Here is a 16,239-nt window from a genome sequence, read left to right on the forward strand (position 1 = left end):
CCTTCGGGCAGCAGGAGGGGGCAGGGAGGGTGCCCTCTCTCAAGTCTGCCCTTCTGTGGACGAAACACCTGAGTTTCTCTGGGCTTTTTTCTTCCTGTGACCTGCCTCAGTTTCATCTGTAAAATGGGGAAAATAATCCCACCTGTCTCCTAGAGGTGTGAAGATTAAAGGAGTACTCTGTGGAAAGCCCTTGGAAGAGTGTCTGGCAGATGGGAAGTGCTCAATAAATGGTAGCTACGTAGTATCTTGGGTCCACCTCCCTATGGAAGTGCTCACAGTTCTTGAAGTCCCTCTGGGTCAGGACCTAGAACTGTCACAGGTCCTATCAAGCCCCTTTGACCAATGCAGAGTTCAGGACACTGCTGTAAAGTCAGTCTGGCCCAGCACTGCCATTTAGTGTACGTGTGACTTTAGGAAAGTTATATAACTTCTTTGTGCCTCAGTTTCCCCTGATATACAAAATAGGGATAATAATAGTATTTGCCATGTAGTAAAGCACTTACCACAGTAAATATTTGGAAACTAGGCTTTAAATAATTCAGTCTCTCTTTCCACTTTTTTTTCCTCCTTCTTCGTTTTCCCCTCCTTTCTTCTTCTGTTAACAGCCACATCATTCTAGTGCATTAATGTAAGCTTGTGGTCAATTCCCCTCCCCGCATCTTTTTTATTTGAATGGTTCTGGATGACAGAGCTTCTTTTCCTTCTGCCTCCTCTTCTACAGACTTCTTTCTTCCATCATCAGAACATGTGTCCAGTGCCAAGTACCTTTGGCACCACACAGAATGAACTCAGTGGGCCCAGCCTTTGAGGGGCAGGCAGAGCAGTGCCATGGATAGAAAGACCCGGGTGTGAATCCTTCCTCCACCACTTATTATGAGTGGCCAGGGTAAGTCCCTTAAGCCCTCTAACCTCATCTTCCCCATCTGTAAAGTGGGATTTATGATCCTCTTCTCCAGGCTGTTGTTGAGGATCAAAAGTCAAGTGCCAAAAATACAGGGCCCGTCCTCATCCCCAAAGTTGTGGGTAGAGGCCAGATAGATTGAAGAAAGGGCTTTCCATGCAGATTAAAAAAGTGCCTCCTCTCACTCCCCTCCCTACCCCCAAGGGGCTCCCAGGAGACCTGAGGCACAGTCAGAGCATGCCTTCCCCCCAGGTTTACTGGACCGTAGGGCTGGGCTACTTCCCAGCCTTGAACCTCAAGTCCAGAGCCCTTCAGACAAGCAAGGCACCATTGTTCCTATTTTGCACGTGGAGCCACTGAGGCTAATGCCTTACCCAATATTGCACAGCTGGACAGTGGAGGAAAGAGGCTGAACACTCCTCTGGACTCCTTGGGCATTGGCCCTGCTGCCCCTCACCCCAGCCTGCCCTCAAGGTTCGTGGCACCCCAGGAGCATCTGAGAAACTACGGGTGCAGTCTTCCAGGCCAGTCTCTGTGCATCTCGAGGAGTCCCATCACTTCCTTGCTCTTCAGGGCTTCCTGCTCTGCCCAATCTGGCCAAGCCCTTGGCCTGGCTCCTCATCCTCAGGGGAGCTGCTCCCCATCCCACCCCACCTCCAACAGCTGTGGCCTAGGGCCTTTCCACAGAAAGCCCTACCATCCTGGAAACTGATTTCCATCTGAAAAGCTGGGTACCAAGAGGTGGCAGGAGGGCAGTGGGATTGAGAAGGGAGAAGGGCCTCTTGTGCCGACTGGAATGAATGTGGACACCTGGGTCCACAGGGAGCAGAGGAAGAGGTAGAGGGTGATCTTAGAATCAGGCTTTCTAGCGGGCAGTGATGGAAGTCAAAGGGGACAATACCATGACTGAAGGACAGCCTTTCTCCTTGGAGGTTTAATGACCTGGCATCCTTCCTGGTCACAGGCCCTCGGTGGGCGTGGATGGAATGTACGAGGCCTGTGCTGGCCTCTCACCTGAACTTCTCCTCTAAGCAGAGTTGGAAGTGGGTTCTGAGACGCCTGAGAGAGTTGGTAGGTGCCTGAGGAAGGGTTGGCATGAAGCTGCACAGTCCTCTGTGGGATACCTCCCTGGTGGTGGGAAAGCCAAGCATCTCCACTGGGAGACCCAGACTATTGCTCCCTGATCGGAAATGCATGTGGGCCTTTGGGATGAGGAAGGCCATTGGCATAGCCACCATTTTGAAAAGGCTTAGAATCCACAGAGAAGGGGAAGAAGGTCTGAACCTCGTGGTGGTATGGTCCCTGGGAAGCAGACCCCGGCACACTGCTGGTGTTTTCATCTATTTGGTGGGGGTGGTGGGTAGGGGAGAAGGGACTATCACCTTGAAGAGTGAAGCCAGGGGAGCTACAGAGAGGCTGAGGTCTGGAGGCTGGTGGGGTCCCTTCCTGGGAGCCAGGAGGTACCCCTCCCTCTCCTCAGCCAGCCTCTGAGGACCAATTCCTTCAAAATGCTTTAAAATGCTTATTAGTGAGTTCTCCCCAAGGAAGGAGGCCTGAGTTGGTATCTGCGTTCATAAATGACAAGTGAGGGTTCTAATGGCTGATTCATTCCCACAGCACAGTTAGGACAGCATGGCCAAGGAGCAGAGGTCAGGAGTGCTAAGCAGATGAGTTCCCAAACATCAGGACCAAGCAAGGGCCCAGAAGGAACCCAGGGCAGGAGCCAGGAGACCTGGGCATTCATCTGAGCTCTGCCAGCAGCTCCCCGCATGTCCTTGAGCAGATTACTCCACGTGCCCTCTGGAACACTCTCGAACATTCCCCTGGAACTCAGTGTTCCCATCTATAAAATCGGAGAGGTTTGGACCAGACCTTTCTCACTCTGACAGTTTACCTTCTCCTCTGGAGAACCCAGGGCAAGGAGTTTCTTCCTGATGAGGAGCTGGGGAGGGGGGCACACTGGGGCAGTCCAGCTCTCTGGCTGGGTCCTGCACCCTGGGCGGCGGTGAGGGCTTCCAGGTCAAGGAGGGGTACTGGTCAGTCTCCATGGCGCCAGGAAGAACAAGTCTTTGGGAAGGTGTTGAAGCCTCTTGGGAAAGGTGTGCAGCTCTCTGGGGGCAGCCCAGGGGCCTCCTCCAGGTGAGGCGCAGCCTTTTGTAAACCATTCCCCAGGCCTTGAACACTGATTCTAAGAGACACCGACTCTGGTCAGAAGGCCTGGGTTTGGATCCCAGCTGCCCCACTGACTAATGTCTGACCTTGGCCAGGTTCTTATCTTCTCCAGTCCTCAGCATCTTCATCTATAAAATGGAAATAAAAATAGTAGCTACCTTATATGTTGTTGTGGGGATTAAATAAGAAAAGAAATGCAAGGCACTTAGCATAGTCACAGACACAGGGTAAGCTGCTAGTACATATTTTTATTTCAGATGCTTTTCTCCTTCTCTACTCCTTTTTGCACCTCTGGTTCTTTCCTTTGCCTCAAGCTTTGGGTGGCCCCAGTCATTTAACAGAAACACACAGCAGATGATCAACTTGGTCCCAGGGATAATAATGCCCTCCCAGGGGAATTTTTTTAGGAAATATTACTTAAAACCTAGAAGTGAGGCCAAGATGATAACTGCACGCATGAAGCACTGGTCCACAGGCTTGCCCACAAGAACGTGGCACTGTGGTTTTGTTAGTTACCATTAATTAAGGGACTCTGTGAAGTTACATGTTAATTTGTGGATTTGTGTCCAGTAAAAAGTCGACTCTAAAGTTGACTATTTATTATCCTATAGGACATTGATCAGTGTTGTATGTAACAGCAATCTTATTCCAATACTGTTTTTTAAGGACTATGATAACTCCAGTTCTTCAAATGCTCTGGGAAACAGCTTTACTATCTTATTGGTTCCCTCATTAATTAATGAGTTGAATAAAATCTTTGATACATGTTCATCTTCTATTTACAAGATTCATGTTTTTAGCTTCTCAAAGTTATACTTTGGCACTGCCTATCACAGAGACTTTGAGAAGGTGAGAGGGACCTTAAAGTCACAGAATGCCATGCCTCTCAAACTTTAACATGCCCCTGGATCACATGGGGGGGCTTGTTAAAATGCAGATTCTGATTCAGAAGGTCTGGGGAGGGACCTAGCCTCTGCAGATCTAACATGGCCCTGGGTATTGTTGATGCTGCTCATCTGAGGACCACGCTCTGAGAGGAAAGGGTCTGGTCCAACCTCTCAGCTTTGTCTATAGGAATCCCCTTTGCAATCCTGACAGGGTTGGAATAAGGTCACAGGGAGAGTGATACCAGCCCTGATTTTGGCTCCCCTACATTAAACTCAGTATATGTGGGGTTAAAATCAAAGCACTCATACCCTTTTCCTACTTACTCCTTGGCTTCCTGGCACCAGAATCCACTAGCCACCACGGAGGCAGACAACCAAGGATACCCACCTGCAGATTTCTGTATCTTGCCATCCTCCTCCCTTCAAACAGCCTCACAAGGCTAAGTGCAGGCTGGCGGGATATCACCAACCAGCAAGGCCACAGGCTCCCCTACCCTATGAGCAGCTGCATTCCTTGCAACCTTTAAAACCCCTGGCCTCCCATCTTTCAGAGAGATGGGACAAATTTGAGGGCTAATTCTTGTCTCCTGGCTATTCCAGTTTTTATATGGCCCCTCTTGTGTGGCGGTTAAAGAACCTATCATTATATGTGGTAACAATTTGGCAAGCCAGTCAGGAGGCTCTCGCCTATGGCTCTGCAGCTCCAGGCTGACTGGGATTTCCTGGGAAGCAGTCCAGCAGCTGGACTTGAAAATATTGGCCTGGTATCTTGCTCACGTGTTCCCATCAATCATCCTGGGTAAGTAAAGAAGGTTACTTATCTGGCAGGTGCAAGGAACCTCAATATTTTGAGGACCTCAGAAGAGAGAAATTCACCCAAATCTGTAGATATTACAGGCAGAGTCTGACGACAAGCTCTTGGTCTGGTTTTCCTGGCCTTTAAAGTTCAACCTGAGATTCCTTACAAAAACTTTCAGCAAAGCAGATTTAAAAGAGCCTATATGATCAATTGCTATTCTTGCTATACTTATGTAAATAATTGAGCCAAGTTTATTAAAACTAGACTTATTTTGTAAACCAATGGGGTCTTAATTTGGATATCTTTAGTAAAAATGAGGGTGATTTTAGAGAGAAAAATTATGTTTCAATAAAAACTATAATACACATTCATGGATATTAGATTCTAGTTCTGTTAATTGTCTGAAGTTTTGGTTTATATCTGTTAACTGGACTGGATCCTGAATTCATCTAGTCTTCTGAAATATCTGGCTACAGATCTCTAAACTAACATTTTCAATTTTTCCATCATTTTCATTCAGAATCATTGAAAACTGAACTTGCTCTTTTTTTTTCCCCTGAAGCCCTGCAAACTAAAGCTGGACATCTTAATATAAACTTAAGAGGGATTCATGCCTGCTACTATGTAAGCCACTCAGAAAGATACCTGAACACCCAATGACACCATCAGAGACATTTCAAACGGCAAAAAATGCTTTAACTCTGACTTCTAGAAATATTTTCGATTCGCTGCCCCCTGGGCTCAGGAACTGGTTTATAATTTGCTCCAACAATTAACCTTGTTTTTTCTTTTTGTTTCTCTAGAAACACTTATGAAATACCTGGCTACTTACTTATGCAGTACAGGCCTAACTTTGGGAGCCCACCTGCATCACTGTCTTATTAAAAGACTGGTTCATTGAGATAGAGCAACCTATGCTCTGATTCAGCAGGAAGAAGCTAGAGAAGTTGTCACCCCAAATCCCTGAAGATTGAGGAAGGAACATAAAATAGGGGGAAATTGATACTGGCCTGATATTGGTTCCCCTACATTAAACTCAGCATATACGGGGTTAAAACCAAAGCACTCATGCCCTTTCCCTGCTTACTCCTTGGCTTCCTGGCACCAGAATCCACTAGCCACCATGGAGACAGACAACCAAGGACACCTACCTGCAAATTCCTTTATCTCACCATCTTTCTCCTTGCAAACAGCCTCACACAGCCAAATGCAGGCTGGTGGGAAAGTGCTGACCAGCAAGGCCACAGGCTCCCCCTCCCCACAAGCAGACACATTCCTTGCAACCTTTAAACCCCTGGCCTCCATATTTCAGGGAGATGGGACAAATTTGAGGGCTCACTCTTGTCTCCTGGCTTATGTCACCCGAAATAAAAACCTTTCCTTGCCATAAGTCTGGTGTTCCAGTTTTTATTTGGCCCCTCTTGTGTGGTGGGTAGAGAACCTATGATTATATGTGGTAAGAAGAGGACAATGCTTAACCAGAAGCAAAGCTCTCATACTGATGGACTTCAGGCACAGTAGCAGGCTAGTGGGGGGGATCGGAGGGCTGCACATCTTCCCTCAGGTCATGCCTTCTGGCTTTTGGCCACTCCACTTAGGAAAAGGCCCAGCCACAATATCATGGCTTGGGAGGGATGGGAAGACCAAAGTGGGGAAGACTTCCTACTGCTTGTTAGTCGTTTGGAAGCAAACTTTCCTGGTGGGATGCAAAGGCCCTGAGGCATGAGCACACCTGGGTGTTAAAGGAAAGCTTGAAGGATGAAAGTAACAGGAAGAAGGCAGGCCTTGCAGACCATTGTAAGGACTTGGCTTCACATTGAAGTGCAGTGGAGAGCCACTGTGGGACTTGGGGCAGACGAGTGACTTAGGATTTATAAGGCCCCTCTGGGTGCTGTGTGGAGGAGAAATAGAGACTTAAGGTGCAGAGGTGTGGGCCTTGCTTTGAGTTTGGTTTACTGGGGCTCAGGTGGGCTGGGGAATGTGCTTCTTAAAGCACTCCAGTGATTGACTCTCGTTGATGGTCCAGAGATCCAGCACCACCTCTTGCACAACTCTAGGGGCCCATTCACATTGTTTCCCACGTAACAGGTGCCAATCAGCTGGAATGCATTGTGAATGACACCCATCAGAGTTGTGCAATGTGGCAGTCCTGCAGGTCCCACCCTTGAAGATACCCTAATTTAAGTACTTCCCGTCTACAGGAAAGAGGGTACACAGGTCCCTTGGCTGTAAGAAGTTGGAGGTACACAGAGTAGCATGAGCCCCAGCTGGCTCCTGGCCAAGGCATCGAATGCCTTATCATCCTGTCTTCAGTGGTCCTTGAGGCCTGACAGGAGCTTCATAGATTCCTGAACTGTGAAGATGGGATGAGCGGTGGGCTGTGGGTCTTCTTACTCCCTGTGGGAGTAAATCTCCCATCAGCATCCAGATGTGCTCCAGAAAGGTATGACAGGCAGCTCTGCACTGCCTGGGGAGGCGAGGTTCTGGTCAGGGCACCATAGGCTGGGCCCACACACGGCAGGCGTAAGCAGATGGGTGAGGACATTCTCAGGTAGGTGAAATGGACACACTGCTGTCCACCAAGGGCCACTTTCCTCCACCCTCTGCTGTTAACCCCCATGACATCAGGGAAGGCAGGTTAGAACCCATTTCATAGATGAGAAAAGCAAGGCTCAGAGAGGCCTCTTTACAGGAATGTGATGGGAGAAGGAAGGTGCGAGTTGGAAAAAGTGATTGCTTCTTCCATCCAAGCCAGCCTCCAGTTCAAACCCCAGCTCTGCTCCTTCCTAGCCACATGTGGACCCCTAACTAAGCCTCCTGCCTCATCTGCAGAGTGGGCACCAAGAGGAGTGTTGCTAATAGTAAATGAGAAATCATACAGTGCCTGCCCAGTCCTGATAAACAGTAGGAGCTCACAGAGTGCTCTTGCTTGGACCTAAAGCAGAGGGTCCCTTTTGGGAGGAATGGTTCTGCCCCACCTGGCCCTGAGACATGCATCCACAGCAAGGTCTGGCTGCTTCTGGGCCCGGCCCAGTCCATGCCCTGAGTCATGTCATCTCCCAGGCCTTGGCACCTCTCCCAGGCTCTGGCCAGGCCTTCTGGGGCGGCTGCCAATGCTCACCCTTCCAGGAACTGCTCCCCGGCCCAGGGCTGGCTTTCTGAGAAGGGACAGACACATTTCACGTAAAGGGAAGCTCCAAAGTAAGGGTCTAGGGTCCAACATGGTACTGGGGAGACTGAGAATCAAAGCTGTCTATGTTGGTGAGGGATGTTAACTAGAGGTATTGTGATCATTTTGCAATACATACATATATTGAATCATTATGTTGCACACCTGAAACTAATATAATGTCATGTGTCAATTATATCTCAAAGAAAGAAAAACCCCTCCAACCCCACACAGCCTACTGTCTACATTAATAAGACTTGGTTATTCATCCATCTTCTTCAACATGACGGTACTACTATTCCAGGAAAATCTTGCCCAGGAAGTAAATTGTAAATCATTTTATTGTTCATTCTAGGAGATTCCCAAAAGAATCATTTAAAGGAACACCAAACTGCTCAACTCTTCAGCAAACAGCATAAAAAGAGAATTTACACCTTAAGATCAACCGTTCCCCTCAACATACCCCTTGTTGTGTCCACCGATCCTAAACTATATCATGATCTGCACTCAGTCCCAGTCGAGGTGTCTTCCCTTGCACTGAGAGCCCCACCTGAAACCAGACCCGAAATCCACCAAGACTCTGCCCTCCGGGCGCCGACACTCTCCTCAGACTCGGGCAAAGCTTTCCCTTCAGCGAGCAGTCGGCTCAGTTCTGACGGACCAATAGGGCGATCTGATGGTATATTTGAGTCAGCATTCGACAAGAAGAGACAGAGTCAGATGGGAGTCCTCCGTCTGACCTTTGGGTGGGGGTGGGCAGCAGCCTGAGTCCAGGCTCAGGAGACAGTTATGGCAGGGCCCCCGAATCGGAGAAATAGTGACCATGCGAGTTCCAGAAAGGCCCTCGAGGATCTCCCGGTGCAGCCCCTTCACCTTACAGACAGAAACAGGGCCTGGAGAAAGGGATTTGTCCAACTCAGAGAGCTGGCTAGGACGTCACAGGGATTAAAGGAGTTAACATCTATAACACGCTTAGACACTGCCTGGTACCCAGTGAGCTCCGTATGTATTTGTTAAATAAAAATAATGCAGGGTCTGGGCTAAAACTCAAGGCAAATTCAGGTTGGCCTTTCTGATTTAGAAAACAAAGATTGACTTTAAGTGTGTACCCGGAAGCGGTTTCTCACTTGCGTCAGAACAGCTGGGGGCTTGTTAAAACAGTGCTGGGCCACACCCCTAGAGTGTCTCGTTCTAGATACAGGGTGGGGCCAGAAATGTGCATGTCTCACTAGCTCCCTGGTGATGTCGATGCCGCTGGTCCAGAGACTCCTCTTTGGGAAGCACAGACCCTGCAGAATGAACCACCAAGAGTGTAATTTCTCCCATCAGTAAAGGAAAAATGTGGGGACAGTGGGTCCCTTTGTCCTTTCCCAGGTGTCCGGGCCTCCCCCAGGGCTGACGTCCGGCTGCCCTGCAGCAGCACTGTGTTAGGGCACATGTCAATCCTGTGTGGCTGCAGCCTGCGCCCATCCGTGAATATTCTGAGGAACACCTTGAATGGCTTTCTTTACCTCACGCTTTCAAGAGGGGCAGTCCCTCCTCTTCCCAGGTGGGCGGGTTGACACCCAGGCTACGGGAGGTCTGTGCAGTGAGAATGAGTCAGTCGCCAACCAGGCAGAGGAAACCAGTGCACTCTTTATTGCAGACTGAAGCTAAGGGCTCATTCACACGGTGGGCTCTGATTTGGGGCTTCTCTGACTGCCCCAGCTTTCCCAGAGAGGCAAGGGCAAACTGGCCAAGCAGAAAGAAAACAGCTTCTAGAAGCAACCCCTCCCAAGGCCTGAGGTGAGGACCTGGGGAAGCAGGAACTTGGCATGCAGAGGTTAACCAGAAAGGCAGTGGCCACAGGGCCAGGCACACCTGACCCCCATTTCCTGGAGACCGCCGGTCACTCCCTTCGCTGGGAGTGCCATGAAGACTCTGAAAAGTTCTAAGAAGCCCAGGGTTTCCGGGGGCTGGTGTAGGGAGGGGGAGCACAGACTCAGAGCCCTGGGGATGGCAGGGGGAGAGTTGAGAACTTTCACCCTCCACTCTGAGGACATCCCCAGGGTCGCCCCCTGGCCCTTGCCTCTCAAACTGTAAAGTGCTTGCAGGAGTCACCTGGGATCTCATGGAAATGTAGGTTCTGATTCCGGAGGTCTGCGATGGGGCCTGGGATTCTGCATTTCTAACAAGCTCCCACGGATGCCAATACTGCTGGTCCACAGACCACACTTTGAGTTGCAAGGCTCTGGCCACACAATGCCTTTGTGCGTATCAGAAAAGTGCACCCCTTCTTCCACAAGGAGAAACTGCACTCCAGGACACAGGGTGGGTGGGGCAAGGCCAGCCTGGACTACTGCAGCCCCAACTTGTCCCCAGTGTCCACAGCTGAATTCTGTAGCCCTGGAGAACCACTTTCCCAGAGCTTGGCCAACCAGGCCTTGTGAGATAAGCAGAGGGAACACAGCATCTCTCGGAACGCTAAGTGCTCAGTGAGGAACCAACAATGGTCCCAAGCTGTCAGCTTCTTGCCAAGAGACAGGACGCCTGGGCAGGGGCAGGCCCCAGGACTGGGATAAAGGGAATGGGAGTATTCTGGGAAAGGGCCAGTGCTCTCAGCTCTGAACAGCTTAATCCTAGGAGTAGAAGAGTGGCTACCAGTCCATGGACATAGGATGTGGGTGGCCTGGCTTGTCCAAGTCATGGGGCCTCAGGTGTCTCCCATAGATCAAGACCAAGGTCCAGACAAGCTGGGCTCTGGACTCTGAGCCTGCTTGCCCCACAGATCAGAAGGTGGGGGGTAGATACCTGGGGATCAAGAGGTCAAGGGTTCTACAAACCACAGACGTTGTCATAAAGCAAGAGCCCCAGGCCCCCACCTGGCAGGGGGACCAGTTGTCCCTGTTTGCTGGTATTGTCCCAGTGTTAGCAGTGAAAGTTCCATGTCCTGGGAACCCCTCAGTCCTGGGCAAACAGGGAAGGTTGGTCACATCCTAGACTCCAGGCTGAGGGCTTAGAAGTGACTAGGTCAGCAGGGCTTTGGGTGGTGGCCTGGGAGCTGGCTGATCACAAATTCAGTGGTCCGTGGTGCCTTCTGTCCCGAGATGGACCAATGATAAGGCAGCCAGAAGGAGAGTGTGGTGGCGGTGGCCACCCAATCACCCGAGACCAGAGCCACAGGCACACGTGGCTTTGTTTCTCTCCGGCCACTTCTCCTGCGGCTCAAGGGTTGATGCCAGGCACACCTGGTCCGTCCCCAGGAGCACTCAGAACTTCTGACCCCACTGACATCATGAGGAAGGACAGAGCTGACTTGATGTGTTCCCTGGTCTCTCGGCCTGCTGGGCCTTGGGCTCCTATGTAAATGTTCTCAGCCCGCTGCAGCGCCAGGCCACACTCTCCACAGCTTTCCCACCAATCTAGAGACCCACAGGGCCCTGGGAAGGGCCTCATCCAGGCTGGTTCTCAGGAAGCAATGAATAGATGGAGGTTGTCTTCTATGCCTCTCAGGGCAGCGACTGGCTCTCAGCACTAGAAACTAGGCCTCAAACCCACAGGCGCCCAGAAAATGCTCCGCGATGCTCATCTGTGGGCTCAGAAGGTGCCCGAAGATTGGAGGGTAACTTGGAGGCATGTTTTGCCTAAAAAGCCTCCAAGGAGCCCAAAGGAGGCAAAGGTTCCCCCCTCCACCCCTTTTCCCAAATAACAAGGCTCAGAGAGGGTGGGGGGTCTGCCCAAGTTTGCACGGAAGCTGTGAGTGCCTGGAGTCTGGGCTCCAGCCCCCACTGCGCCTCCTCTCTCTGGGCCTTCCAGGGCCCGCTACTGCTCTAAGCTGTCTATCCTGGACTGGCCGCACCCCCCCACCACGCACTGTTCCGCCCACCCACCCCCAGTCCCCCAAGCTTGGCCTCCCATGGGCCTAGGGACACCCTCCCCTCAGGGTGTCAGGCCAGGTGGCCTCTGTCCCTTGGTGGGTGGGCAGGAGGAGACAGGCCTACGGTGGGGGTGCCCGAGCGCCCTCTGGAGACATGAGCATGTCAAACTTGATGAGCGGTGGCGCAATGACGCGCACCTCGGCATTCAGCGGGTTGAAACGGAGGTTGATGCTGCGCAAGGCGGGCATGGCGGCCAGCTTCTCCACGGGCACATCTGCTGGGGAGAGAGGACAGGTTAGGGGGCCAGGCAGGCAGAGAAGAAGGACGAGGGAACAGGGAGAAGCTCACCCTGCTGGAGAGGCACTCCCTGCACGGGGGGCCCAGCTGCTGGCGCCCAGCCCAGCGCGAAAGGCTGTCAGGGCCCCCCAGGGCATTACAACACAGGCAGGAAAGCACCCCCCAAAATAAAGTTAAACTTTTGGATTGCCATTTATCCCAGCAATTCCACTCCTGGGAAGAACCAAAAGAATTGAAAACAGGTCCTCAAATGCTTGTGCACAAATATTCACAGCAGCAAGATTCGCCATAGCCAAATGTCCATCAACGGAGAAGTGGGTAAACCAAATGTGGTACATCCACAGAAGGGAATATTATTCAGACACGAAAAGGGATGGAGCGCTGACACATATTACAACTTGGATGAATCTCAAAAACATGCTGAGTGAAAGAAGCCAGATGCAAAAGGTCACATACTGCATGATTCCATTTACATGAAAAGTCCAGTATAGGCAAATCCATAGAGATAGAAAGATTAGTGGTTGCAGGGGCCACGGGGGGTGGGAATAGAGGGTGACTGCCTAATGTGGACGGGGTGATGAAAGTGTTTTGGAATGAGATAGAAGCGATGGTTGCAGAACATTGTGAATGTACTAAATGCCACTGAATTGTACACTTTAAAGTGGTTAACTCCACACAGTACTCAGTGAATATTAGATAACATTATTAAAGGAAACTGAGGCCCAGAGAAGTTAAGTCAACTTGCCTAAGACAACCAGCTTGTAATTAGCTGAGCACAAGCTGGAACACATGTTCTCAAAAAGACGGTAGGAGCTCAGGGAGGGAGCAGCCAGCCTGGACACAGAGGGGGCAGCTGTGCTCGGACTTGAGGGGTGGGCAGGATATGAATGAGGGGAAGGGGCGTTCGAGGTTGGTGAGCAAAAGCATGCGGCAGCATGCCAGAGAAAGCAGGGAGCAGGGGGACTGGAAGCTGTATCAATGGCATCTAGAAGGGGCCCAGCCCTGCGGGCAGTTTGGAACACCAAGGATGGTAGGACCCCTCAGCTCAGGGAGCCAGGCCCCCCGCCTGGGCCCAGGACCCCTGTGGGACAACCTGATCTGTTTTTCTGTTCCCCATTTTAGACCACCATATAGGGAAGTCTCTACTTAGGAGGGTGCATACTGTGGTTTAGAGAGTGATCCAGACCACCTGGGTTCAAATTCCAGCTCAGCCATTTTTCTAGCTGTGTATCGTTAGGCCAATTAATCAAACTTCCTGTGACTCAGTTTCCTCATTGGTGAAATGGGGGAAATAATAGCACTTATCCAATGGGGTTGTTGTAAGGATCAGAGGAGTTAACACAAAGCACTCAGAACAGTGTCTGGACACACAGTAGGCAGCTGATAATCAGCCCAATGCTATACCATCCAGGCCCAGGGCTGTGCTGCCCTGGATGCAAGCGCTGTCCCCGCAGAAGCTCTGGCTGTGTTCGCCCCCCGTGATCCCACTCTGTGAGCAGCCCAGATCCCATATGACCTCCCACCCTAGCCCAGGACAGGGCCAGGGCCTCACCCCTCCGAGCTGGCACAGTCGCAGGCTGTCAGTAATGGCGAGAGCCAGCTCCTGCCTCCAGGACACCGTGTGCTGGGCAGAGGTGAGGAGTTTTTGTTTTTGTGGTTGTTTTGTTTTAAATTTTGGACCACGTTGGTGCACGTTATGCACATATTTTTAGCTTAGGTAAATGGTATTGTGCTATAGATCTCATTCTATTTCTGTGTTTTTTCACTAAGTACCACTAAATTGTTTTGGAGATACACAGACAGTATAATGCTTACCGTGCAAGGAGGTGTGCACATGTCTGCACTGGGGGACCTCCGTCCAGATCGACTGGAACGTGCCAAGAATGCCCACAGGGGTCCCTTCTTCTCTTCCCAGTTTATACCCCTGATTTTTCTCATCATTGATTCATCTGGCCTATTCCTGAACTTAATATAAGTGGAACCATCTGGTACGTGTCTGGTGAACGGCTAGTATGTGACCTTCAGGGTAAGAATTGTTTACTTAGGACATTTTGAATATTATTGTCTCAAGTTATCATTTTCTTTTTACCTTTTTATTTGTAAATAATTTCTAACTTATAAAAAGTTACAAAGGAAGAACAGTACAAAGAACACCATAAACCCTTTACCAAGATTCACCAATTGTTAACATTTTACCCTCTGCTTTATTGTTTGTGCACGAGTGCGCTCTGTTTCCACACACACGATTGTTTTTTGAATTATTTGAGGGTAATATGCATATATCAAGGTCCTTCATCCCTACTTCATTGTGTCTTTCCTAACAATAGGGCATTCTCTAGGGGGCCAGCCCAGTGGCATGGTGGTTAAGTTTGCATGTTCCACTTTGGTGGCCCAGGGTTCATGGGTTCAGATCCTGGGTGCAGACCTACACACGGCTCATCAAGCCACACTGTGGTGGCATCCCACGTACAAGATAGAGTAAGATTGGCACGGATGTTAGCTCAGTGACAATCTTCCTCAAGCAAAAAGAGGATCATTAGGAACAGATGTTAGCTCAGGGCCAATCTTCCTCACCAAAAAAAAAAAAAGGATAGGTACATTCTCTTACATAACCACAGTTATCGATTTCATAAATTACATTGACAGAATGCTTATCTAACATATGGCCCATATTTCAGCATTGTCAGGTGACCTAAAAATGTCCTTTTTAGCATCCCCTAGTCCAGCACAGGATCCAGTGGAGGGTCAGGTACTGCATTTAGTTGTCATGACTCTCTGGGTTCCTTTGTCTTTTATGATGTTGACATTTTGGAAGAATGTCACGCCATTACCCCTGTCTTTTTGATAGAGTCCCTTGTTTTGTGTTTGTCTGGTGTTTCCTCAGGATTAGATGGGGATTATGCATCCGCAGCTGAAACACTGCGCAGGTGGCTTGTTCTTCTCGGGGTGTCGCATCCGGAGATACATGGTGTCCATCTGTCCCTCATAAGTGACGTTAATTTTCTTCACCCAGTCCAGGGTTACCTGATTTCTCCACCATATAATTACTGTTCTTTTTCCTCCTTTGCAACTAACAAGAAGTCTGTCGGGACACACTTTAAGAGCATGCAAATATCCTGCTCCTCATCAAAATTTAGCATCCATCGCCCCTAGATTTAACACCCACGGAGGAGGCTTGCCTGATCTGATCTTCATGATGGTTGCAAAATGAAGATTTCCCAACCCCAGTATTTCACTCTAAGCAAGAGCCCTCCCTCCTCTCCCACTCATCTACTGATTATCAACGTAGACTCCTATGTTTCACAGTTCCTTATCGTATTGGAGTATTTTGGTGCTCAAATTGCCCCAGTTGGCCAGCAGGCGCCCCTTCAATCTGGCTCTAGTCTCTGACGTGCCCCCAGCACTTTCTGATGCACTTGCTTACTTTCTAGGAAGGCGCATCTCGGGTCCTCACTGCCCCCACCCTGGAACCAGCCTTCAGGAAGTCAGTGGGGAGGGGGATGGGACGCAACACTAACAGTGCCGTTGACCAAACTATGTTTCACAATCCATCCATGAGGTCCCAGGAACGTCTAAACCGTTTGCTTTAGACTGCTGCCTAGAGCACCATCCTGTGTCCCCACCACACCCCACCTCTCTACTCTGCTAGTGAGGGATACCCAGGTGGCCTCCATCTGTTCTTAAGGGCCAGTGTGACAACATCTTTGGATGGATGCCCAGGAGCAGGACTGACTGCTCCAGCAAAGTAAACTTCATCTAAGGTGTTCTGCAGAACTCCTGCTGAGTCTGCCAGGAGCTCCAGTCACTCTGCTGGCCCAGGGCTTTCAATGGAGGCTGCCTGGACCTGCCCTCCATCTCCAGGCTGGCCGACACTGAGCCTGAACTTCAGCAAGGATTCTGTGGTACCCTTTCCTTCCCTGCCTTGGAGCTCTGCGGTGAGGGGAGGGCAGTGCCTGGGGTTCCACAGCCAGGAAGGGGGTGAGGAGAGCCCACTCTGGGCTCTGCTCTCTACACTGTGGAGGGAGCCCACACAACTGAATCCCCTGAAGACAGATACTCTCCCTCCTCCGGGCTTGGTATCTGGGATGTAGCTACCTCCTAGCTCTTCTGAGAAGGGAAGGGGAGGCGACTAGCTCAGGACAGCTCCTCACAGGTGC

The 16,239-nt window shown here is 50.4% G+C and overlaps 1 protein-coding gene across 4 annotated transcripts in view; it reads right to left on the bottom strand.

The window, feature by feature from the left end:
* Positions 1-9,545: 9,545 nt before the first annotated feature.
* The window catches only part of LRRC20 (leucine rich repeat containing 20), a 78,490-nt gene continuing 71,796 nt past the window's right edge, over positions 9,546-16,239 (bottom strand). For 2 of the 4 annotated variants that reach the window (XM_008538224.2, XM_008538225.2), the window contains exon 5: positions 9,546-12,059. In XM_008538224.2, coding sequence (XP_008536446.2) covers positions 11,905-12,059 — 155 coding nt within the window. In that variant the 3' untranslated portion in view covers positions 9,546-11,904. Of the gene's footprint in view, positions 12,063-16,239 lie in introns of all 4 variants that reach the window. The other 2 variants (XM_070611969.1, XM_070611987.1) reach the window with 1 other exon arrangement.

This window comes from Equus przewalskii, chromosome 1 (genome assembly GCF_037783145.1).
Source record: "Equus przewalskii isolate Varuska chromosome 1, EquPr2, whole genome shotgun sequence".
Lineage (NCBI taxonomy): Eukaryota > Metazoa > Chordata > Mammalia > Perissodactyla > Equidae > Equus > Equus przewalskii.